Raw genomic sequence first — 26,183 nt, forward strand, 5'->3', positions numbered from 1 at the left:
CCCCATCGATGCAACACTGATCTTCTTTCTACATAGTGTACAATATGCCTCCTTGATGTTATCAGCGACTGGCTGCAGCCATGGTTTAACAGGGTATATACAGGAATCTTGAGGTTAATTTCAATACCTTTCGACTTTTTAAAGACCTTGTCAATATTTTTCTAGACCTCACCGCCACTTCGAGCTGTAACCGTTTACATCAGTGACACCTTTAACTTAACAGTTTTAGTTTGCAATAGACTAGACCACGATCATACAACACCATTTCCGGTTCATCTTTGTTTTTTTAATAAAACTAATAAATTCACGAACTTTTACAAAAGGTTTTTAGGACTCAAACTAGGGTTAGGGACTAATTCAGAAAAATACCTACAATTCAAGACCTCATAAAATCGTTATAAGACTTTTAATACTTATTAAGGGTCTTGATTTTCCCAAAATGTATTTATCAACTTTTAATACTTTTCAAGACACCGCGGATACCCTGCTAACATACATTTTCATTTGGACAGCGAACACTACACTAGGTCTTCAGATGAAATGAGAGTAGACAGAATTTGTCTGTTGCACACAGATTTATTTAACAATATGGTATATAAGTACGAAATGAGTCATTTAACCAGTTTGTACAGTGATTTCAATTTTCTTTTCTGAATATTTACAGTATTGTCAACCTGCTTGATTTACATTAGAGAACAGCTCAACCTCAATTCAAGTTTAATGCAAGAGGAAAAAGGATGCAAAGAACTCTCTCTAAACAGAAATCAGCAGTCAAACAGGTATAACCCACCACAGTTAAGCTTGCGGGATTGAAACTTCTTCATGAGAAACTCTTTACATTGAAGGAGAAACAAAGCAACAAATCTTCTGCAAGACAGAAATTCTGATTCCATGATTCCAAGATGAACATTCCGGCACCTGTGAATGAACAAGCATTTGTGCAGGTCTTTGCACACCTCTGTGTGTGTTTGCGTGTGTGCGATACTTCCTAGTTCTATACAAATACGTTACTCTCCCATAGACTCTGCAAAACGGAAAGAAAATAAGTCTCTCTCCCGAAGGCATGTCCTTTTGAAAAATGGTACAATAGAATAAATTAGCCAGGAATGAAGACAGGGAGCAAGAGGCGAAACCTGGCAAAAGTTCCCAGACAAATTATTTTACTCAACACTTCTCAACACAAAAACGCTAGTAATTTTGCAAAGGTACAAAATAAAAAAATTGAATAATAAAATGAAATATTTTTGTTTTGAGAAGTTTCATTTAAAAATTCCATACCAAAGAATAACAAAAGAAAAACAAATTAAAAACAACACAATGACCAGGAAACAATTCCATCATGGCTGGTCTGAACCAAAAAATATATTCTTTGTATTTAATTCTCCTCTTTAAACAGCAATTATTCAAATCCCTCCAATGTGTTGGAAGAAATAGCAGTCCCTTGGTTTAAGGAAATGTTCACAGTCCATAGGCCTCATATGACTCATTTCTTTGCATTTCTTTTAACTTTTTACATCAGTCAGTACAAAAAGTTATTTGTGTGAACACAGAAACAAGGCCTTTCGTTTTGTCACGAAATGCTACAATCCTTCAACAAACTTCTCCAGAGTGTCTCCTGTGGTGTCTCCCACCATGTTCATGTCATTGCTCAGCCCCCCGCGGTTTGGGGTGTTAAGCTGCGGGAGCATGGCACTCTGCTCCGGCGTGCCCAGGTGTCCTTGCTCCATGGAGCCAGGCATGGGGCCGCCTAGACTGGGGTGGGGTGAGCTGGAGTGGAGGGTGCCGTGCTGGGGGGAGGGCTGGGGCTGTATCCGTGGGGAGGGACTGGAATGTGGTGGCTGCTGCGAGGGAGGACAGGGCGACTGCACTGGGGCCGGGGATCTCACCTGGTTGCCTAGCGCGTTGGCCATGGTCTGGCCAGCCAGATGAGCTCCTCCCTGAGGCTGGCCTTGGAGCATGTGGGGCTGGGGGCTCATGGAGTTGCCCTGGGCCGGGGAGCCCATCTGCTGCTTCAGCATCTGCTGCTGCTGGAGCATCCGCTGCTGGAGGAGGGTCTGGGTCCCGTCCATGCCCATCCCGGGCTGACCCATCTGGGCCATGGGAGGGAGCTGGCCCATAGGTCCCCCACCTCCCTGCATGGCCATCTGCTGCTGCATGCGGAGCTGGGAGTAGCTGGCTGGCCCTCCCTGCTGCTGTTGGAACTGACCATGGCCTTGAGGCATGCCGACTTGCTGCTGCTGCTGTTGCTGTTGTTGTTGTTGTTGTTGTTGTTGTTGTTGCTGCTGCTGCTGCTGCTGTAGCTGTTGCATCCGTAGCAGCTGCCTGCGGTAGAGCTGGGGGTTGCCGTTGTGTGCGGTGTTCATCAGCTGTCCCTGGGGGCCCATAGCAGCCATGCCCTGGGGTACAGCCATGCCCTGGGGTACAGCCTGCTGAGGCTGCTGCTGCTGCTGGGGTGGCATGCCCGGCCTCTGCACTGCCCCAGCCTGCATGGCGACCATGGCCTGCATCCCCGCCTGGCCTCCAAGCATCGCTTGGGGGTTCTGCTGTTGTTGTGGCTGTTGAGGCATGCCGCCTTGCTGCTGCTGCTGCTGCTGTTGGCCTGGTACTTGGCTGGCCTGGTACTTGGCTGTCCTCTGTTTGATGAAGGCGGCCATGAGGTGAGGGTTGGACTTGAGGATGTTGAGGACCTGCTGCTGCTGCTGCGGCGAGCTGGGGGACTTGAGCGTGCGCAGTAGGTCCTGGAGGGCGTTGGGGGCGATGTTGCCAGGGATCCCCCTGGGCATGCCTAGCTGCTGGGGCGTTTGCTGCGAGGGACCCTGGGGGGACATGACGCCGGGCATCTGGAGGGCCTGCTGGGACATGGGGCGTGACATGAGCTGGGCCTGCTGTAGCGCGGGCGCTCCCTGGACCTGCTGGGGGGCCATGGGGCCCTGCTGCTGCTGCTGCTGGAGGGGGGCCTGCTGCTGGGGACCCTGGGGGTTCTGCATCCCCTGCTGACCCCACTGGCCCTGCTGCATGGCCTGCATCACCTGGGGGCCCCTGGGGCCCATCATCTGCATCTGCCCTTGCATAGGCCCCACCATGCGGGGGTGGTTCATGGGGACTCCTCCGTTCATGTTCATGGTGTAGTTCAGCTGCTGCTGCTGCTGCTGCTTGGCCTTGGCCACCATCTCGATTTGCCGGGCCATCTTCAGAGCTGCCAGCGGGGGGTTCTGTTGCTGCTGCTGCTGCTGCTGTTGGGGCGGCTGCTGCTGCTGCTGGGGCGACTGCTGGGGAGGCATGTTGGGCAAGGGGGACTGCTGCTGATGGAGGGGGGAAGACTGGGGCCCGGGCTTGCCCTGGGGGACCGGTGTCGGGGGCTGGCTGGTGCGCCCGTTGTTGGGGAAACCGTGCGGCGCCATGTTGGTGGCGTTGGGGGGCTGCGGCTGGGGCTGGCTGGGTAGGGGCTGGGGGGCCTGGGGCGTGTTGGGCTGCTGGAGGGAGGTGGGGGTGCCGGGGGCGGATGAGGTAGGCGGTGACGGCAGGCTCTGAGGCATCCCCCGGCCCGCCATGGTTGCCATGCGGCGGCGCATCATCTGGGCCTGCTGCAGCCGGTGCTGGAGCTGCTGCTGCCTCAGCTTGTGCTTGATGTTGAGGCAGAAGGGCACGGGGCACTTGTTCTCCTGGCAGTGCTTGGCGTGGTAGCAGCACAGGGCGATCAGCTGCTTGCACACGGGGCAGCCGCCGTTGGTCTTGCGCTTGCAGCCCTTGGTGTGCTGGACCACGCGCTTCATCTTCTGGCAGGACGGCAGGGAGCAGTTGGCGTTGCGGCACTGGCAGGCGTGGACCAGGGACTGGATGCAGCGCTGGATGCTGAGGCGGCGACTCTCCTGGGGGCTCTTGGAGGCCTCGCCACCCTGGCTGTTGCTGTCGTCGTCCAGGCCCAGGCCCCACTTCACCATCTGGTGCTCGTGGCCCTTCACGCCGTAGCAGTTGATGCATAGGTCAAAGTCCTGAGGAGGGGAGAGGAGGGGGGGGTGCAAATATTTAAATCAGTGCAATGTTAACTACTACCATGTGGACTGCCACCAAGTCAAGTCAAGTCAAGTCAAGTCAACTTTATTTGTATAGCACTTTACGTACAGCAATGCTGAGCCAAAGTGCTTCACAGTAAAAATAGATAAAATGCAGGAAACAAGCAAGCACACAACACAATGCAACACAAAACATGGCAAAATCAAAAGAGAAGACAAAAAGGACCAAAACAATAAAACAATAAGACAATAAGAGCCAGGGACCTACAACAAAAAACACAAATAATAAAAGCCAGGGACCAATAGCTAGGTGGGAGGGAAGGCTAGGGAAAACAGGTGTGTTTTAAGGAGAGATTTAAAAATCTCCAGGGTCTGAGCGGCCCGTACGTGGAGGGGGAGGCTGTTCCAGAGTTTAGGTGCAGCAGCCGAAAAGGTTCCCCCTGGTTTTCAGCCTAGTTCTGGGCACCACCAGCAGCAGCTGGTCTGAATATATACGAAGTGTGAATATGTTCAACATATAACTGACTGTGTGTGTGTGTGTGTGTGTGTGTGTGTGTGTGTGTGTGTCCTCCACCCTGTGACGTGTGCATACGGTAGTGCGGCGGGTGGACTGATCTCTCCTCACCTCACAGACGGTGCAGTGCCAGCGTGTCTCCACGTGGTGCTTGCACTCGTTGCAGGTGTAGACGAAGCGGTCCTGGCCCTGGTTGTGCAGCTCCACCAGCATGCACATGGAGCTCCACTTGCAGCGGCGCAGGGAGCTGAACTCCCAGTGCTTGTCCCGGGCCAGGGTCAGGAAGGCGTCGCGGCCGTCCATCAGGTCGCACGTCAGCAGGGGGTCCGGGTCCATGATGGGCGGCAGGGTGTTGACCGACGGCCCGGAGTGCAGGTGGATCACGAAGAACACCTGGGGGGGGGGGGGGGGGGGAGAGAGGAGGACACACAGTGGGGTCAGACAGCAGAAAGGGCAGGAGACATATATGCATAACGTTCTGTCCGACCAAGGGCAATTTTGCTTTCTAATCCTTACAAATCAGTGATGGCCAGGGTTAAAGGATAAGATGAGGAAAGGAGGCGGACAGCCTTTTTCCCGAAAATTCTGAAAGGATTTCCTTAATAAATGTATGTTTCCTTCATAAGAATAAAGTGGTACTGATGGAATGGCACACTCACATCCTTGTGCTTCTCCAGGGTGGAATAGAGCTTCTGGGACAGGTCATTGGCTACATTCGGCATCCCAGGCTTCTTCTTATTGGCTCGGCTCACGCTGCTGCTCTTTTTATTGGTCTTCTTGCTGTTCTTCTTCTTGGCGTTCTTGCTGTCAGCTTGGGCTCCCTGGTAAGAGAGGTGTGTGCATGTTGTCAATGAAGGACAGTCAGATCCATAAATAAGCAATAAAGTGATGAGGAGAAATAGCCGCTACAAAAGCACCAATAATATGCCTTGACGAAGTGGCTTTTAAATCATTAGGACTCAGATAAATGTGACACAGCCCAATGAAAAGGGCTACCTGTAGGCGAAGTCATTTTTCTGTTTTTTACATGTGCTTAAACTACAGATTGTAAGCTTTCAAATGATGCATCATACATTGAAATCGGAAACAAATTGAAGACGACATGAGTATTTGAAAGTTGCTACACCGGAAATCACTAAGCACAGAAAATCCCCATCAAAGATAATGAATCCCCATCAAACAACAAGAAACGAAGTCATTGTGTTATAGATTACACTTATTTAATGAACGTAAAACTGTTCGGAAAAATAACGAGTGGGTACTTCACATCTTCGAGTTGAATGTTAGCTAAAAAAACGAAAATCTGAAAGAAAAAAAAAAACAATTTAAAGACGAATTTGACGTCTTTCTCATTTCCGAGAGGTGTCCAGAAACACCAGGAGCAGTCACAAATGTGAGGACAGGATATGACATCCTTTGGTTGTTTCTGGCATGAGAGGAGTGTTCCTTTCACTTCAGCACTCACTCCAAATAAAAAGTTCTTCTTATTATTATTATCCCTTTTGTCTTACCTCTGGGGCCTCACAAGAGGCTGTGTTCTCCTCTTTCTTCCTCTCCTCCTCCTCCTGCTCCAGCTCCTTGATGCTCTCCTCCAGCACGTTGGGCCAGAAGTCGCCCTCAAAGTAGGGCATCTCGTTGGCGCTGGTGATGCGGTCTTCTGTGGCCTGCTTGAAGATGTCCTGAGACACAGACACGACGACAAGTCCTGTCAGTCAAACCGTGCAGCACTGTGCAGACAGCCAGATGAGGGTTTCCCCTCAGCTATACATTGAAATATCGTTTCTATACATTCCACTGACAATAAAAGGACAGAGATCGTACAGTTGTTCTATCTCTATGATCAAGGCTGCCATGTCTACAGACGTAGGACACACACACGCGACCTGTAGACACATAAAACACCCTTATACACTGATGACACTCGTACACATTTAAAGGCACACCCTTGGTAGAGCACAGTGGTAGAGGCCATCAGCAGGACATCCTGATCCCCGTGGCTCACCTTGTAGTCATGCAGGATCCTCTCAGCAAAGGCCTTGTCCAGCATCTTCCTGTACCACTCCTGCAGCCTCTTGGGTTTGGGGATCTTCTGGTCGGCAGGGTGACAGTGGAAGATGTAGTCGTCCCCTTCACTAGGAGGGCAGGCCCAGATGTGACCCATCACATACCTGTGTGTGTGGGGAGGGAGAAACAGTTCCGCTTATCCCCAATCCAATTGAACTGAAAGACGATATTCTCTGACAGTCAATGAACACAATTTCGATTCGTTGGTATTTCGGAAAAAACCTACCCAAGTTTCTTGACATACTCCAGGTACCCGATCAAGATCTCATGATAAACTGCAGTCCTCAGTCCTCGGGGTTTGAAGAAGTGAATACTGTCGAGGTAAGATATGTATACCCGTCTGTGGAGGAAACACAAGGAGAGGGCGAGATGTGTTACATTCACTGTTTGAGAACATCTAGGCCACACTTCATAGAGCATCACTACTATCGATACCATCGTCTTGCAGTGTTACCTGGTGTTGGGGTAGGGGCACTCTGAGCCGAACTCCTGGACGTGCATGCCAAAGAAACACACATCCACCCCGTCTATCTCCTCAAACGCAAAAAGTGCTTTGGTTCTATAAGGGAAGCTCTCCATCATCTCGCCTGAGTCCACATACCTACAGAAACAGAGGAACAGTGACCCTCAGCATGAAGTTGGTATACAGATTAGTAACAGGTTCTTTTCTTTTTTACGAGTCCCAACGAAGGCATATTACTTAACACCGCCAGCAGAAGCTCTTACCTGGCTTTCATCCCAGGTTTGACTTCCACTGTTTTGTCAGAGCTGGCCACCACCCGTACAAACACCTCTCCTGCCTCCGGGTGGTTCTGCCTCTTCAAGTACTTGTTCACTCTGTCTTCTATGTACATGCCCAGTCTGGTGGTCTGCAACCCTGGAGGAGACGCCAACACACACGGGTCAGAACGCGTCTTCAATAGTGGACCTGATCTCCACTGTCTCTAACCCAGGGGTCAAACAATAAAAAAGGTTGGTGCTTTTAAAAACTGAAGCATAGCGACTTACTTTTGGCGGCAAACTTGTTCTCCTTTCTCGTTTTACCAGACTTCTTCAGACAGTTGTCGCAAATGAAGCTGAAAGTCAGACCGGTAGAGGAGTCAGAGGGCTCTTATAAGGGTATCACCAAGATCAAGAGACATGACAGAGATATGAGAGTGTGAGAGCAGGAGGAGGAGCCTCACCCTGACGGCCAGATGGTGTCATAGTGCAGCACGCAGATCTGGTGCATCTTCCGTCCGCAGTCTTTACATTCAACAAACCTGTGTGAGGGATGAGATGGTGAGGGAAGGGGGGACGACGACAGACACCTCAGAATCAAAGACATCCAAGTAGAGAAAAGACACTGCGGGGGGACAGGCAAGCTTTCACAACATCATGAACGAGCCAGCAGACTCTCCCAGACGTGAAGAGTACTCACGGTTCAGGGTCCAACATGTCATTCTTCTTCCTCTCAAACTGGTCTTTTGATATCATACTGGAGGGACAAAGAGTGGTTGGAAGAGTTAGCATCAACTCTCATGAATGACATCCCTACACACCAACATGACACACACTCAAGACTGAATCCCATACGTTCCTATCAGAAGACCTGACTATAACACTAAACACATCCTAACATTATCTTTATTTGAATTATTAATGACATGATGCATCACTGCAATTATGTAATGACAGCTCTCTCCGGCAGGCAAACTCACGTCTGTGGCTGTGCCGGGTCGTCCCCCAGGGTCACACTGTTGCCCTGGATCTCGTTGAAGCACTTCTCACAGAAGTGATACCTGTCGGCAACAAGGCCATATTGGGGTGAACTGGAGCCAGAGCAACACAACAGCAGCACAGGCAAACCAGCACAGAGGTGGCAGAATGCGGCATGGCACAACCAAGGAACACAGCCGGCGGGTGGAGGATGGCAGGCGGGCGGAGGACAAGACCAGGCAGACACAGAGCCAGGGCGGAGGACAGGTTAGTTGCCATGGAAACACTCATATAAGTCGTGCTCATACAAACAGGCATGCTAATGAATGAAGAGCATATGAATGTTAGTGGGGGCAAAATAAAACTTGACTTCAAAAAATACTACTTCAAGTGTATTTCATGACACTGAAATTACAAAATAATCTAAATGACCATGACAACTCTATTACAGCACTCAACATGCAGCTTTAGTAACATGCAAACAAGTGAGGTTATATGAAAATTCGATCATGCCAGGGAAGAGACAGACAGACAGACAGACAGTAAAGTGTATACAGGTGTTGTGAGTAGGTTAGGAGACAAGGAAGACACAAGCATAACGTTTTGCTAGATATAGAGATAGATAGATCGATAGGTGCTTTATTGATCCCCGAGGGGAAATTAAGGTGTTACAGCAGCTCACATCACAAACAACAAAATAAAGTGACAATAGAATAAAGTGACAAAAGATTTGGGATCTGTTTAGCGAGCCACACTGAAATTGATTCATTTCCTTAAAAAAAAAAAATGTATACAGTAAATCCTTACGTTGTAAAATCCATTCAAATTTAGTCGATTCTAGTCAGCCTCATTGCATTTGGTTGAGAATACCGACGATACATAACTGCAATGCATCGGAATGGCTCTTCCACTGCAGTAGCAGGCATTGAGCAGCAGGGGGCGCATGTATGCAGATTCTAATGCACATTGGACTTCAGCTGGGACACCCTTATCTGCCGAACTCATTGTGTAAGAATTATGCAGTCCATGCTATCCCCTCAGCTGATAAACGATACCGCAATATTTGACGTTGTAGATCTGTGAATGGCATTTAATTGTACCACAGTATGTAAGTAGCATCGTGTCTCCCATCTCTCTTTCCCGGTACTCTCTACGTCCTTACCTGTCCCTCTCCCGCCACCCGGCAGCCCGCCTTACCTGTTCTGGTAGCTGAAGTAGGTGCCGTCCCTGGAGATGGTGCACAGCTGCTTCCCGTAGCAGCACAGGGTCTGGGGTGAGAACTCATACTGCGGACACACAGGGGGGAAGGAGGAGGAGAGGTGTTGGGTTCCGATCCACACAGCAGGTTCAACCGCTCAGATGCATCTCCAGACCTACAATCTCCAGGCAACTTGACTTGAGTTACAGCCAATGACTGTCTTGAGGAGACGTTTTCCATACCAACCTCTGCACCACCCCACCCGCTCCCCCCACAGCTAGACAGCCCCCTCTCCTGTCTCACCTTCCTCCCCCCACAGCTAGACAGCCCCCTCTCCTGTCTCACCCCACCCCCTCCCCCCACAGCTAGACAGTCCCCTCCCCCCTCCCCCCACAGCTAGACAACCCCCTCTCCTGTCTTACCCCACCCCCTCCACCCACAGCTAGACAGCCCCCTCTCCTGTCTCACCTTCCTCCCGCAGCAGTATCCCAGGCCCTGCATGACGGGGTCGATCTCCGCCTCGAACACCTCGGCCAGCTTGGTGCAGTACTTGTAGACGCGGGAGGTCTTGCGGTTGTATAGCCAGGCGTTGTTGAACATCTGCCACACGTCGTCCACGTACTGCCAGGGCTCCTGGTACTGGCCCGTGTCCAGCTTGCGCTTTATCGTGGACAGGTCGATGGGGTTCTTCACGATGTCATGGTAGTCCTGGGGGGGGCGGGGACGGAGACGCGTACGGGTAGAGAAAAAGAACACCAGGTGTCATCAAGTCTGGCCGAGACCGCTTAAGTCTGCACTGAACTGAGTCGTGGCTCCGGGTCAAGAGGGTTTGTCAATACCTGGACACTAGATTGTGTGTGTGTGCGTGCGTGTGTGTGTGTACGTGTGTCTACACTCACAGGGATGCCCAGCAGCATAGGGTCCACAGGCTGTCTGAAGGGCAGTGACTCAGGGTCTTGTCTATAGAGGGCCTCCAGGGTGGGCATCAGGGCCTGCCTCAGTTCCTCAGGTTTAAAGACTGCAGGAGGGAGAAGAGAAACATCATATATAGGGCTGGGTTAAAAAAAAACGATTTCCCGATTCTGAATCGATCTTCATTGAATGAGCGATTATCGATTCATAAATCCCGAGATCGATCTTTCATGCATTTTCCTGCTTGCAGCTTCAACCCGCAACGAGATCTTGTGGCCAGATCTCACGCTACAATAACTTATCATATCTCACGCAACGAGAGGTCTCAACACTGTAAAATCTAAAAACATGGCGATGGCAGGGACACTCAAGTCACCACCAGGCTTAAAGGCAGATGTCTGGGTGCATTTTGCATGTACAAATTATGACGATAGAGATGAGCTGACGTGAAACATGGAAAAGCGGATCCGAAACAAGCCTCGCTGATAAAAACGTTTGGTTGCAAATTACAATCTAATTCTCCGCGTGCCCAACAAATTACCGAGGCTGTAGCAAATTTTATTTGCAAGGGTATACGCCCGTACAGCGTTGTCGAAAATGCTGGCTTTCGAAGCCTCGTCAGTGTACTAGAACCATGCTACGTGTTACCGACACGCAAACAGTTGAGTGAAGTGATAGTCCCAGACATGTCCGCGCAGGTGAAACGTGACATCGCAACTTCACTTCAGCCAGCAGAGAGTTGCCATAACGTGTGACAGCTGGACATCCAGAGCAATGGACTCGTACCTGACAATCACTTGCCACTTTATCAGCGAGGCTTGTTTCGGATCAGCTTTTCCATGTTTCACGTCAGGGTGATGCCTCAATAAGTGGTTCCGTAGATTTGTGATGTTTCCACGAACTTATTGTTACTGTATACTACAGTATTTTAATAATCATTGATTTTCCAATTATGTTTATTCCTGAATAAAATCTTCCAATCTCCAAAAAGTGAGAAAGCAGTAATGAAGGGCTTTAGTTTCATGGACATTATGGTTTACAATCAAATCAAATCAAATCAAATTTGATTTGTGTAGCGCATTTCTTACAAGATGCAACTCAATGCGCTTCACATAATGAACATTCTCAGTCAATCAATCAATCAATCAATCAATCAATACTGACAGGCAAAAGTAAAATGTGTTTTTTTTGTTCCCCAAAATACCCTCATCTATTGCACTATTTTCGTTTGAGTTTTGCACATTTTTATTTTGTATATAACATATACTGTATATATTGTGCAAATAAGCTATTTGAGACAGTCCTGAGGGATATGTGATGTCTTGTTTACCGATAGGCTATGTTTGTAGCCCCTTTATTTACACTGGCTGCAGTAAAGCACTTTTTGTAGTGTCTGATTTCGCAAAATGTTGGTCAATGATGTTCATTTATGTTCCAATAAGAAGTACATTCATGTAACTGCTTTGGAGTCAATTCTTAATGTAAACATTGATATGTTTAACAATGCTACATGTTATAGGGTTCCTTGAACCATTAGCATTAGTTCTGAGAATCTCTTCATATTCAAGGAAAATTGATATTGTAACTAAATCGAATCGGAATCGAATCTCGAATCGAAAGCTGTGAATCGGAATCGAATCGTTTTGGGAAATCAGTGGCGATACCCAGCCCTAATCATATATTATACATTATACTCCATACAATTTAGATACAGCTGTTCTCTCTGTTCGCTAGTCACGCCATGTGAACCCAGCCATAACACCTCCGACATGACACAGCTCTTATGGACAACGACTGACATCCTATAGAAAACGTGTGCATTAATATGAAGTAAATAAAAAACTATTCTGATTCTCACTCTTCCTGCGGTTCTGCGTGGGGGAGGTGGACGCGGCCGTGCCGTTGGCTCCGCCCTCCTCCTCCTCTTTGGGTTCCACCTTCACCATCGGCTTCTTCTCCTCCATCTCCATTGGCTCCGGCTTTGGCTCCGCCCTCTCTGGCTCCTCCTTCTTCACCATTAGGGATTTGGTATCCTCGTCCTGCCACGGGACGGCAACATTTAACACAAGCACTCATCCACAAGACTCATCCACTCATCCACAAGCACTCATCCACAAGCACTCAGTCTCATCTAGGGATTCCCCGATCCGATCCACGGCATCGGTATCTGTGAGATATTAGTCCAGAATGCTGGATCGCAGATCGGACGGGGGAAAAAAAATAGGCTCCGATCTGCGCTCCCGATCTGGCGTGTCACTCACGTGATGACAACAGTAGTAGCCAGTGGTCACATGCCTGAGAGTTGGCTAGTAGCTACCTGTGTGTAATGAGTAATAAATTCAAGACGACACAAATATTTGAATGTTGGTGCACCTCAAGAATGGGAATGCGACAGAATGGGAGAAAAGTGACTTATCAAACCACAACAACAAACACTGCTAACAGCTAGCAGCTAACAGTGGTACATCGCTACGAACGTCTAACTGCGTTTTTATAACATCACAACATGCTGAACATGTTGATGAACATGCCCTTGCTTTTGAACACGTCCTAAAACGAGTATGTTTACTCATTATAAGTCATTATCACTTACCGGTAGCCTACGGCAAACAAGAACAGTGAATCCAATCAACAAATTATTAGTATTTAGTGATCGTTAAACTGTTGTATATTATATCGAGTGGGTACTTTAAAACTTGTAATTGCCTGTTATGAAAAAATAATAATATATATATATATATATACCTGTATATTGTTGACACCCCTTCGATTCTGCGACTGGTTTATGGTCTCACCAGCGGGCGTCACTAGGCTACATTTTAAAAAAGGGTCCTATATTGATTTGCCATTTGTAAGAGAAGATAAATAGAATAAAAACCTGAAGGCACTAAAACTAGAAATCAGACAGTAACTTTTTTTCTTTTCTACAATGCTGAAAGCTGCTGTTTAAATTGTTTTAACTTTAAACCAGTTGGTCACTGAGTACTGCAGAGTACTGTTTTGTTGCTTGAATAAAGGCTGGCAGTCTTTAATAGCCAACTGTTGTTGTGGACTACATACTGGGGAAGTATTTGTTATTATTCCGGAGTAAAAAATAATAATACTAATATCGGATTGATATCGGTACCTGAAGCCCAGGTATCGGTAGTGAGAAAGTGGGATCGGGACATCCCTAGTCTCATCCACAAGACCTTTGATTTGCAAGGCAATTTTTTTTTAAGGCCTAACAAGCTAAACAAGAGTCCACGTCCGTCCACCCACACACACACCTCCATTTTGGGCTGCTTCTTCCCAGACCCGTAGCCATCTTCCTCCTCGTCCTTGAGCTCCGATTTGGTCTCCGGGGCGTTTAGGTCGGGCAGGGCCTGCTGGGAGTGGACCTCGGCCACAGAGCCGGGGGTGGGCACCCGGTTGTCAATGCTGGCGGCCGCCTGGGAGAGCTGGGAGGGTCAGAAGGGGGTAAGACGTTCATATTCATCCAATCACAAACAGGGCTGGGGGGGGGGGGGGGGGGGGGGGTGTGGGTGTGGTTAACATGGTGTCACACACAAGCCAACGAAGTCATCGAGAACATCTGTTTAATGACGACATCTGTTTAATAACCCCCTTTTCCGTATTAGTTGCAAGTGCGCCATTAGATTACGGGTTCTCTTCTGGGACGCGCATAAAGCTGGGTCAGAGCAATGAGGCGCTTTTGAACTAGTGGAGCTAGCGATGGGTGCTAACCAGGGTTCGAGTTATGTGGGAGCCAATGGGAGCTGAGCTCCCATAAGGAAGGTCTGAGCTCCCATGAAAGCAGTAAAATCATACATCTGTGGGGGTCGCTAATAATACATTACCACAACCACAACCATTATTTGATCAAAAATGTCAATGTAATGAGTATTATTTATATTTATTTATATGATAAATATTCTAAAATAAACACGTTTTCCAAAAGAACTACCGTATTTTCCGCCCTATAAGGCGCACTTAAAAGTCCCAAAAAAAAAAAAAAAACGACAGTGCGCCTTATAACCCGGTGCGCCTTATATATGGATCAAAATGTAAAAATTACATGACCAATATTTTTTTTTTTATAATAATACAATGTTTCAGTACGACTGGTAAACTACAAAGCCGCACCGCTTGCAGCATTACGGTAATCAGTAAACGACGGCCGCCATCTTGGAATCTCCGCGAATGCTATGCTTGTGGTGGGTTAACATAATTCACCCCCGGAACTAATAGTTGGGAGTATTGTTCCGTACGGAGGGTTAAGTGGGTGGTACTGAGTTTTAGTTCCTGTTTTTCCGAGGGAACAAAGTGAGATTCTTGGTGCTTTCAACTTGAAGTTTTAAAGTACCCACTCGATATAATAAACAACAGTTTAACGATCACTAAACACTTATCATTTGTGTATTGGATTCATTATTCTCGTTTGCCGGAGGCTACCGGTAAGGGAGGGTTGATTTGTAAACATACTTTCGTTTTAGCTCGTGTTCAAAAGCAAGAACTGTGTGTTCATCTAGTTGTGTAGTTATGTGTTTTTAGCATGTCGATGTTCTCCCAGTATGTTGTCATGTTATTAAAATACAGTTTAGACCTTCGTAGCGATGTGTTTTGTTAGCTGTTAGCCGCTAGCAGCGTTCATCTCAGTGTTTGAGATGAACCAACATTCAAATACGCCTGTCGTGTTCAATCTTTCTCTGATTTGAATGTATGACACATCATTTGAAAGCTTACAATCTGCAGTTTAAGCATGTGTAAAAACTGAAAAAGTACGTTGCACATTTCACCAGGAGCTGTCACATATTGGTTGTTGGTTATAATTGTATAGCCTATTGGTTGTTTTCTGGTGTTGTTTTGCTCTGTTTGTAGTCTACTTGATGTATTTTTATCAGCTGTTAAATCACCACAGCGGTTAATCCACTAATAGAGATAATAGCAGATTGAAAATGCTTGTAGCTAACTACTCTATATCTCGTGGTTGCAGCTATTGCGAATTGCTATTCACGCGAGTCAGCTGTGAATCACCGCAGGTCCTTGACGCTTGTTGCAAAAATGGATGACGAACGGCTGATACTTGAGGTGGAAAAATATATATTTTTGACAGTGGAGCAGGTAGAACGTTGATGGTGACAACGCTCAGGTGGAGCTTGGACAACGGGAAGTTGACACAACACCGATGGAGAGGTGACGCAACGCAGTAGGTGGAGCTTGGGCGTAACGCAACCCCAGTCAAACGTTTGACTGCAGTATCTATTCTATGCGCCTTATAAGCCGGTGCGCCTTATAAGCCGGTGCGCCTTGTATATGAAAAAATTTCTAAAATAGGCCATTCATTGAAGGTGCGCCTTATACTCCGGTACGCCTTATAGGGCGGAAAATACGGTACATGCACCAGCATTAATCTCCTGTGATGACAGTATGCCTTTGACTGCCTGCACTTTACCACCAAGACACTATGGGGCGCAGTAGAATATTGTGCAACAGCAGAATATGATCGTTGAGAGCTTGCAAACGTGAAAACACGATTATTGAGAAGAAAACATTCAGTAGCTAGCTATCATGCCTAGGGTTGGGTACCGTTTGGGTTTTATCCGGTACCGGTACCTAACCGATACTTTAAAAACGGTACCGGTACCAAAACGGTACTTAATTCGGTACTTTTGATTTTTTTAAATGACATAATAATAACACGGTCTACAACATTAAACAGCTTTTCACTTTTTTATTGCTGAGGCACAATATATATTAGTTAAATATACACTCAAATTAAAATAAATGAAAATAAAACTCCTGAGCCTTGGGGACTCCATTAAGCTGGGGGTGCCTATCGTTGGTACTGATGTCGAATACGAGTACACACTTGTTCGGCAGCCCCTCAAGGACATCAGAATATTCTTAGAAAAGGGATCTAGTGAAGAGGCCTGCATAGCCCCCAGAACCAAGAAGACCGAGAGGAAATATAACTCTGATGAACTGGAGCCCTCCACCTCGTCAAAATCCAAACTCTGTTGCCGCTCAGCTACTACTACTCCCCTCCCCCTCTCTGGTCCATGATGACATGGCGATTGATTTTTCAGACACAGTAGTAGGATAAGGATATATCTACATGATATATACATGATCTGACACAGTACCCGAATATCAGGAGATCCCCGATCATGTTGTCCACCTCGCAGAGACGCAGCCACACATCCGCACTACGTCATCAACAGACGCGTCGAATCCTGGAGTGCACTGTCCAATCAAAGGCTTGCGTTCGTAAACTCGCTCTGAGAGCGTCGCAGCGCACACTGGGCCCGACGTCATAAGGGGAGCAAGTCATTTGATTGGACAGAAGGCATTCCACGAGTGGTGATCAGAATTCCAGAACGAGTTTACGGAACGCACCCATAAGTCGAGCGTCGCGTTATGCCAACCCGCTAGCGGAAGTTGCTATTAGCAACCTTCTCGTTATCCTTCCGTACTCGCTGCTTTCACTGAGTGGAAATTTAACAGGCGATGTGACGTCACGAGTCACCAGTTGACACCGGAGCGAGATAGAAAAGTACCGAAATGAGGTACCGAAATCTCCTTTGCGATTCGGTACGGGTACATACCGAATGTAAAGTAACCGGTACCTACCGGTACCGATTTTCGGTACCCAACCCTAATCATGCCGCCCCAAAAAAGGCCACTGCTGCCGACCGAGTTGACAAGCCTGGAAAGTTTCGGGTTTTCATCCAAGAAACCAAACTTGAATTCAGCTGCACCTGTTGACACCTAACGTTGAAACTGTTGAAATAGCAGAGCTCAAACAAAATCAAGTGCTTCCGAAGAAAGTAGCAGAACTCACCTCCAGTATGTATAAGGAGACAGCTAGTTCGTTCAGGGCAGCCTATACTGTGGCTAAAGAAAGGATGCCTTATACAAAACTGAATCCAATTATGACATTTAATGAGATGAATGGCGCGACAGTTGGCCCCTGCTCACCGATCCGATCATTCATGTGCCCAGATTGTAGAGCACATTGCACAATAGATGAAACAAATTCATTTCTAATGTCAAATCACTTGATTCCCGTAGTAGCATAACATTAGATGAAAGCACAATTCATGGACGAGCATACATGATTATTTATGTCAGGTGCGATGTCACTGGAAATGGAGATGTGGACAATGTGTCGTGCTAACAGTGAAAGTGAGTGGACTGTATAGCAAAAACAACAACATTATTGGCCGAGATACCCGTGACTATCGCTTATAGCTGTTGTTTCATGTGGTGCTGTTGATGTGGTGAAATGAGTAGCCTATGGCTAATTAAAACGTGTAAGTCCCATCGCTGTGTGGGCATGATTCGCGCGCGTGCATGAGAACATTTCGCACTGTCATTTTGGAGACCCCCACAAAGCTCAGCTTATAACTCGAACCTTGGTGCTAACTGAGGTGTGAGTGTGTCTAGGCCGTGGCGGCGTCTCACCGGCGTGCTGGGGGGCTGCGGCTGCACTGAGCTGGGCTGCTGCATCTGGCCCGGGGGCTCTGGCTGGGGCGGCAGGGGCGTGAGCGGCTGGGAGGGGGTGGCGGAGGGGGGCCCGTGGCTGGAGAGGCCGCTGGGGACGTGGGTGGGGGTGGAGGAGGGCCCTCCTGCGGAGGCGGGGGTGGAGGGCTGGGCCTGGGGAGGCGGCGGTGCTGCGTGGTGCTGGAGCTGCTGCAGGTTAGCGGAGGCGGAGGGCGGGGGGGTGGCGCGGAGGGGGGGCTGGGACACGGGACCGGAGGGCAGCTGGGGGCCCAGAGAGCCCAGTGCATTCAGGGGGAGGTTAGAGTTCTGCTGCTGCTGCTGCTGCTGCTGGAGGGGAGAGAGATACAACACACAGGCTGAGTTAGAGCTCACTGCCTAGTCCTTGCACACACACACACACACACACGCACACACACACACACACACACACACACACACACACACACACACAAACACAAACACAAACACAAACACACCCACCAACACGCATTACCATAGACATAGAGGACAGCATTACGATGCGTCGACCGTCCCCCAAAGCATATAATCAGGGGTGCACATAACTTTTTGGGGCCAGTGCTCAGAGGAGCACCTAGGGATGCTGCTTGGTGCTCCCCGAGCTCGCGAGTCACGACCCCGTCTCACAGGATGGATGAAAAAGGGATACATGGATAACTTATATTAGCAAAACGACATTTGTTCATAAATAAAGATGAACGAACAAATGATTGTGTGCAAAACAAAAGAAACAAATGCAAAATCAAATGACTCCTTTAAACACAATGAAATCAACTGACATCTCTTTATGCACTGCTCTGTTCTGTAAACACTGAAATCAACTTTTCAACAAAAAGTTACAGCCTAAGCATTTATTTATGCTACAAGCTTGATCATCATCATCACTGCTCTCTTGACTGCTGTTAATACTGTCCTCAATTTCAACCATGGTAGAGGATGTAGGCTATCACTTTAAATAGCTCATTATTTTGATTGTGCAACAAAGTTGTTGTTTTTTTCTTCTAATATAATTCCCAACCATATTCCCTGGGTCAGGGGTCTAGGTGCGATAATGACGCTGTAAAACAAACGTCTGAACGTTTGAAAGCTTCAGAGAAAAGAAACGTGAAGTCCCTTGGTGTTGTTTTTCCTTTTAGCGACGAGTCGTTCGGGACTGAATTTTCACGTGCGGCGTGATAACCGTGATAACCGTGCGATACGCGATACGCGGCTGAGGGGACGGCAGATAGTTACTTAGTGGGGCTTGCAGTGATGCAGCAGTCAGCAGTTGGATTTTGAGGAAGTCAATTCCTCTCCCAGCGCTTCCAGCTGTTGGTGCGCAAGAGCGCGTTCATGCCGCTGATCTGCCGCGCAGCATGCATTTTGGCGACGCATGCGCACTGGCGCACCAGTTATGTGCACCCCTGCATATAATAACCTATGACCACGCAGAACGACCGGTGGTAGAACAATGCCACAGACAGAGTAGCGGTCCGTCTCGGCCACCGCTGGGCCTCCTCACCTGTGTGACAGCTGCCTGCGCGGCCGGCTGGCCCAGGCCGACATTCACATTCATGCCCCCGCCGCCGGAGGCAGGGGGGAACTGGGTCTGAGGCAGAAACTGGCTCTGATTGGCTGTCTGGCCCACCATGCTGTTCGCATGAGTGCCCATCATGCCTTGGGCCTGAGGCATCCTGGATGGGGACATGCCCATCTGGAAAACAAAAAGCAGCGTTTTTTAGGGAGTGAACTCTCGCGTAATTGAACCAGGGCCAAATGAAAAAAAACAAGAAAAAAAACAAGAGTGTGCATCTAAAATGGGCTCCCCAATAAAAAAAAACTAAAAAACAATAATCCTTTTAAAAGGCCTGTGGCATCATCATCAACGAGTAAACAAGAGCGCTGATTCTAAACCGCATGGCAGGAGTTCAAAAGCAGAAGAGGAACATTAAACAGCACGGATCTGGAGCCCAGAGCCCTGTCGCTGCTTCTGTTAGAGCCTTCTAACAGGAGACACGCCCAGGCGTCCAGTCACTGCACAAAGACCTGGAGCCACTAGAAGAGACACACACTGTCTGGAGTCTGAATAGTAGGTGGGGCAGGGAGGGGGGGGGGGGGGGGGGGTACTAAGGGGAGAAAAATTGGGTATTGTGAGAGGGAGGGATGGAGCAAAGGCTGGAGGTGGATGAGGAAGAGAGAGAGAGCGAGGGAAGAAAGAGATGGAGTGAGTGTGTGGGGGAGGAGGGGGGGGTTAAGGTCTCACCGCTGGGACGGAGCTCATGTTCATCTGCTGCGGGTGGTTCATGGGGGAGGCGGCGCGCGCTCCCATGGGTGCCTGAGACATCTGTACGTTCTGCATCGCCATGGGGTTGAACTGATTTATCCCTGTGGGAGCGGAGAGAGGGATGACACACACACAAATACAGACGCACACGCGCACACACACACACACACGCACACAATTAGTGTTCTGTTTACAATACTCAAGAGGTGTTTGTAATTAAATATGCCACACTCAGATGAGCTGGTGTTGTCACTGAATCAGCTTAACTTGATCATTAAAGTTCTAACCAAGTCACTCATTTAGGGGGGGGGGTTTAGCGTTAAATGTTTCTTTAACGTTAAAGAGATGAGAGCGCTCTACGCTGCTAAGAGGAGGGTGACTGTTAATGAGGGAGAGGGCAAATGACCGTCTGAGAAGGGAATGACTAACATGCATTAATGTACCTATCAGGATCGTTAGGGGTCGTTACCTTGAGACACCTGCATGCGGTTCATGATCTGATTTGGCACGTTAGGCATAGGCACAGGTCCATCTGAGAGTCGGGGGAGAGAAGGGGTGACGGGGGGAGAGAGGAGGGACATGTTTGAGCACAAAGATCAAGGCCACAAAGTGTCTTCAACAGGGGGGCGTAAATGTTCTACAAAAATCTGTGGCATTTTGATGAGGTGTCTGGAGGAAAGCCCAGAAAGAGTCGTCACCGATTGTAACAACATTTCAACTTTGTCCCAGAGTCCCATGTCACTATAAGAGCTGCGCCTCTTAACGGAAAATGCACCTCGGTCTCATTACCGGGTGTCATCACTTCTAGCGGACGGTACTTTGCCTTACTACCTACCGTACTTAGGTCTGTCTTCTAAATCATGGAACGATTCTTCATTTTAAAAAAGATTTTCTGCCACTTTTCTGAAACATAATGCCATCACACCAGAAAAGGAAGGATGGATAGAAGGAGGATGAGGACCCTGTTCGTTTGTATGAAATGTGACTGACTAAACCAGCTGACTAGCTGACCACACTTTGCTAATTTCCGTCCTCACTGGCAAATGTAATGAAGACTGCACACTCAACATCCAAGTGCTAAGTTGGTTGGTTAACAAATGTTCTAGAAAGACTTATGGATCACTTATGGATAGTCATCATTGAGGAGGAAACGTTCTGTCTGTCACCAATTGTAACCAGGGGAACGTTTTGACAGCGCATATTTCATCCTGGCTACTTTTCATCCTTCCTATAATTGCCTGTGAGTTATTACAGCTCAGTGTGGACGGAGCCGAGCTCGGGAGACAACGCCTTGATCTATCACAGTATGACGAGGCGTCTGAATTCCTTTTTGCCGCCAGCAAAAATGATAACAATGTGATAAATGAGAATGCTAATGCTAATGTTAGCTATGCGTCTGATCTCTCCAGCGGAGGCCCGGGGGGTGGGTGGGGGGAGGCTACTCACTGGCTGGTCGTGCAGCCTGGTTGGGGCCCATGGCGTTGGGCTGGGTCATGCCAGGCGGCTGGGCCCCCGGGGTTCCCGCCATGGGGGGCTGCTTCTGCAGCCGCGAGCGCCTCTTCTCCTCCAGCTCCTTCTGGATCTTGTAGATCTTCTCTGCCAGGAAGTGGTAGTACTCGTCCTGGAGGAGACAGAAGAGACGGGCGGGTTAGAGGAGATATCAGCCAGTGTCCGCTTCAGCGTCTTCAATCCTCGATACCCGTTTGTGACGCGAATTAAGTCGCCCTCGGGATAGTATCGACATAACTCCCGATTCTGGTGAAATAAGAGATGCCTCTATTAGATTGATTTAGCGGAGTTACCCTGCTGTTGGCAGACTCGTACATGTCCCCCTCCACCTTGCGTGCGTACGCCACCAGGTTCTCCATCCGCCGGTCCTTCAGTGCTGCGGGGTCTGGGGTGGGGAATATGGCTTGTACTCTGGAGGAAACCAACCAGAAACAGACGGATGAGAAACAGTACGCCGGCGACAATTAACTCATTGACTGCCAAAGACGCCAATTGGCGTCTTATAGAATAGTAACGTTGACTGCCAAAGACGCCAATTGGCGTCTTATAGATTTTATTTTATTTTTCGCGGGGATCGCGTTATTGACATGTTCTACACCTAGCGAGTGAATTTCAGACTTGGGTGTAATGTATTTCGGTCCCAGATGGGGGCAGTAGTTCGATAAAAGCCTGGAGAAGGAAGTGGCTTGCTGTGGGTTGTAGTAATGGCGAAACGGATCAGGGTATGTGCCAAACGCGGCGCGGAGCATTGCGGAGCAGCGCGGCCATCGACTGTTCAAACAGTTCAGAGTCGGATGATACAGAAAAAGTGCAGCAAAAAAAAAAAAAAAAAAAAAGCTAGTTTTCTCTGTTTATTGGTCAAAATCAGGTGTTTTTGCTGAAACCACCCTATGTTCTACGGCCGATTTCTAAACACTCAAAGAGGCTAGAAACAAACTTTCTTTTTCTGATGAAAGAAGAGAGTCTAAAGTTTTGGTAGATATGTTCAATGTTTATGTAGTCCGAAAAGTCAATATTTGGTGGGTCTTCAAAGTTCAGCGAAAATGCCCCAAAAGTCTGGCAGTGTGGAGCTCTCCGCTCTGAACATGGCTGGCAGTCAAAGAGTTAAAAGAGTAAACTGGAGGAGAAAGGAGAGGTCTGTATTAGGGATGGACGGTTTTTCGGTTAAACCGAAAACCGGGGTTTATAAAAATAGAAACGGTTTTTTATCAAAACCGTCTGAAACCGGATTTTTATTTTTATTTTTTTTATGTTGTTCAAAGAATAAAACTGGAACATGTCACATGTTTGTCGTGTGTGAAAATAACAATGATACAGTCTGAATCTGCCGCGCAATGAGTGAGAGGTTTGGTCAGTTGTGAAGAATAACTGAGGATTAATATCTAATTGGGATTATATTTAAGGGTAACGAATCACTCTATGGGAAAGATAGTTGCCTTCAGTTATTGGTAGATAGGAAAGGTTTTTTACAATTACTCGCTTACATTTAATAAGATAATTTTCGCTGCTCTCTGTAAAGCGCATTGGGTCACTTTTGTGAGAAATGCGCTATAGAAATAAAATGTGATTTGATTTGATATCAATCAATCAAACTTTATTTATGTTCTATAGCACAAATCATGCATTGAATGTAACTCCAAGTGCAGTATTTACTAAACCACAATATAATAAAACAAGAGCTATACGGATCAAGAGTGTTTGTGCACAGCACCACTGTGTGTGAAGGCGCTACTGAAAGTGATGACAGAACGCATGTCTCAGAAGATACGCGGTCACTTAGTGACGCAAAGGTAGTTCTGTATTTATCTCTATCTGTATTAGTACATTTATTTTGAAAGCTCTATTTTGACAGCTCTACCATGGGCACTTTTATTTTGATGGGGCATTCTTTGTTGATTGACTTACGACAGTTCAGGACGAGTCAGTCTCGCGGCATGTGGTTTTTATGAAAAGCTTTAAGTATGTTCACTGCATAATTCTAAGTCTAATATTTCAGTGATTATTGAGCAGTATTCAAATATTTAAATACATTGAGCAGCAGCTGAAACTTTGTCTAAGAACCAAGATATTGAGAAAGCAGTTCATTCAATGAAGACGCTGTTCCAAGAGATGATCTTCCGTGCAGGCGTGCACCCTGGATCAGCGGAGCTGGTGTGTTAAGTGTTCATGTGTTTTCATGTATGGTGTAGCTTACAAAAGTCTGCCTTTCCACTTATATTTGTGAAACTAAGTAGCCTAAATGTGTTGCGACTGTGCTTACGGTGTTTTAATGGTGTTCGACATGAGTGTATTGTAGCAGTAGGGCTCAATTATTTGAAATTGTCGCTCCTTTCTTTTTTTTTTTTCCTTCGTTTTTCGGTCGTTTTTCGGTTAACCGGAAAACCGCGGTTTTAGTCTTTGACGGTTTTTCGGTTTCAATAATTGGAAACCGTCCATCCCTAGTCTGTATTCCTAACTTACAGTTTGTGCACCAGGTGGGTGCGCAGGTCCTGAGTGACGTGCTCGTGCCAGGCCTTCCTCACCCCCGAGGCTGAGAGGGGGGTGGCAGCGGGCAGGTTGCCCATGCCCCCAGAGACTGACCCGTCTGGCATCAGCTGACTGGAGGGAGAGGAGGGGAGGGAAGAGACAGATCAGAACCATCGTTTCAGTTCACCACGATCGAGTTGAGCGGGCTTTGTCGGGAAAGCGAGACGAGAAAGGCTGAGCGGACTCACTTGCTGAGGGAGGAGAGCGAGGAGTCAGAGTGCATGCTGGTCTCTGACGAGGGGACTCCCATCCCTCCTCCGGCCATGTTCATCTGGTTAGTGCCTGAGAGGAACACAGCAACCACAGGGGGTCAAACTAAAGAGAAAGTTTCCAGTCATATTTGAAGATGTCTGTGCCTTCACAATAGGACCTGTCTAAAAAGCACCAATAACAGACATGACATCCTCCTCCTGGGGTATGGCTTCACAAAACAAGTAACGTCACATAATCACACCCCACATGCACCAAAACACAGAAGCACAAGCCCTCACTGTAGTGTCATGGTCCAACATCAGACAGGGTGAAGCCCTTTACCTAGTGAGTTGATGGAGCGTAGCTGAGGGTGTTGCTGCCCCTGGGCGTTCTGCTGGCCAGGCTGTGTCTGGGCCTGGCCAGGGCCCTGTGTCTGGGCCTGGCCAGGGGACTGGTTGCCGTAGGGCAGTCCCAGGGCAGCGTAGGCCCTCTGCATGGAGCTGGGGTCGATGTGTGTGGCGCTGTTGATGGCAGGGGCGCTGGGCTGCCCCGCGCCCACCGTGCTGATGGCGTTCTGCAGGCTGGTTCCTGGGGAGCCCAGCATGGCTGCAGAGAGAGAGAGAGGCAGAGGTGGGAGGATCAATAAAAACCCTTCAGACAAGTCTGGTTTATGTCAAATTGACATTTCACATTTTGCTGGAACTTACTATACAAGTAGGAAATCCTATATTTATGTTTTAGCAAAGAAATGTATTTTCCTCGGTTTCAACACAATACTCTTGTGCAGAACTACAGTGCCCAGCGTAAGTATGGGACGGTAAAGCATTGTTTCTTCTTTTGGTACTATACTAAAAAAAATTACATTGACATCTTATACCTGCACAAATGACGTGACAGTAAACACCTGACTAACCCTTCAAGTCTATTGTCCCATTACTTTTTGTGCCCTGAAATAGGGGGACTATGTATAAAAAGTGTTTTCATTTCAAAATGGTGAAACAAATATGCACATCAATACCATCAAATAAAGGCTGATAAACTACATTGACCTCATAGTTATGGTTTGATTTAAAATCCAAACTTTTAGAGGATGGAGCCAAAACATAGTAGCGTGGTCAAAAGTTCTTGCCACAATACTATCCCAATGGGAACGAGTGGAGAGCTCCAAGTCCGCCGTCAAGCAAAATAGCCGAAAACCTTGATCAGAGTAGCGAGGCAGAGAAGGCATGCCTCTGTGTATGAGATGTGTATGAGATGTTTTGTGGTTTGCATTTGATTGATGGCCTGGCTCATCAAGCCAATACGGCATTGTCTACATGAGAGGACATGGTGTCTGGTTTCAAGTTTATTGCACTTTACCAGGCTGCCCTCGAAAAGGCGATTCAGGACCCTGGCCGCTAAGACAAACAGACTGAAGAACAGCTTCTACCACAGGGCCGTCCAGGCCCTGAACACAGCAAAGACCTAAGTTCTGGGCCCTGGACAGTCTGGACGGATTGTATGGCAGCTGCTGGACTGAAAAAATCAGGTGTAGTGCTGCTGGACTGAAAAAATCAGGTGTAGTGCTGAGGCACAAACATGTACATTTCAAGCCTGCAAACTGTGACACTTTAAATAACGTGAAACAATACTATTGTGCAATATGACAACCCTAGTCATCTATCTGTACAGTATAGTACAGTGGATTGTGTACATAGCCTTTATTTATGTAAACCAGCTCCTTCCCTTGTGATTTTTTTTTAAAGTTTTTTTTTTTTTTCCTTTCCTAACACCAGGGGAGCCACCCCTCCT

At 47.7% G+C, this 26,183-nt stretch overlaps 1 protein-coding gene across 2 annotated transcripts in view; it reads right to left on the reverse strand.

Annotated features, from left to right (window-relative positions):
- Nucleotides 1-600: 600 nt before the first annotated feature.
- The window catches only part of crebbpb (CREB binding lysine acetyltransferase b), a gene marked incomplete at its 5' end in the record, with an annotated part of 64,795 nt that continues 39,212 nt past the window's right edge, over nt 601-26,183 (reverse strand). The window contains 26 exons of one of the 2 annotated variants that reach the window (XM_080524311.1): nt 601-3,992; nt 4,639-4,920; nt 5,187-5,348; nt 6,039-6,206; nt 6,530-6,695; nt 6,818-6,931; nt 7,046-7,192; nt 7,318-7,468; nt 7,600-7,667; nt 7,776-7,853; nt 8,012-8,068; nt 8,292-8,372; nt 9,487-9,575; nt 9,956-10,195; nt 10,387-10,505; nt 12,258-12,438; nt 13,663-13,839; nt 17,846-18,202; nt 19,404-19,595; nt 20,145-20,266; nt 20,635-20,697; nt 21,612-21,786; nt 21,968-22,085; nt 24,135-24,272; nt 24,389-24,482; nt 24,735-24,998. In XM_080524311.1, the coding sequence (XP_080380437.1) occupies nt 1,581-3,992; nt 4,639-4,920; nt 5,187-5,348; nt 6,039-6,206; nt 6,530-6,695; nt 6,818-6,931; nt 7,046-7,192; nt 7,318-7,468; nt 7,600-7,667; nt 7,776-7,853; nt 8,012-8,068; nt 8,292-8,372; nt 9,487-9,575; nt 9,956-10,195; nt 10,387-10,505; nt 12,258-12,438; nt 13,663-13,839; nt 17,846-18,202; nt 19,404-19,595; nt 20,145-20,266; nt 20,635-20,697; nt 21,612-21,786; nt 21,968-22,085; nt 24,135-24,272; nt 24,389-24,482; nt 24,735-24,998 (6,215 nt within the window). In that variant the 3' untranslated portion in view covers nt 601-1,580. Of the gene's footprint in view, nt 3,993-4,638; nt 4,921-5,186; nt 5,349-6,038; nt 6,207-6,529; nt 6,696-6,817; nt 6,932-7,045; nt 7,193-7,317; nt 7,469-7,599; nt 7,668-7,775; nt 7,854-8,011; nt 8,069-8,291; nt 8,373-9,486; nt 9,576-9,955; nt 10,196-10,386; nt 10,506-12,257; nt 12,439-13,662; nt 13,840-17,845; nt 18,212-19,403; nt 19,596-20,144; nt 20,267-20,634; nt 20,698-21,611; nt 21,787-21,967; nt 22,086-24,134; nt 24,273-24,388; nt 24,483-24,734; nt 24,999-26,183 lie in introns of both variants that reach the window. The other variant, XM_080524312.1, reaches the window with a different exon arrangement.

Source organism: Nansenia antarctica (assembly GCF_963989245.1).
Source record: "Nansenia antarctica genome assembly, chromosome: 2".
NCBI classification, from domain to species: domain Eukaryota; kingdom Metazoa; phylum Chordata; class Actinopteri; order Argentiniformes; family Microstomatidae; genus Nansenia; species Nansenia antarctica.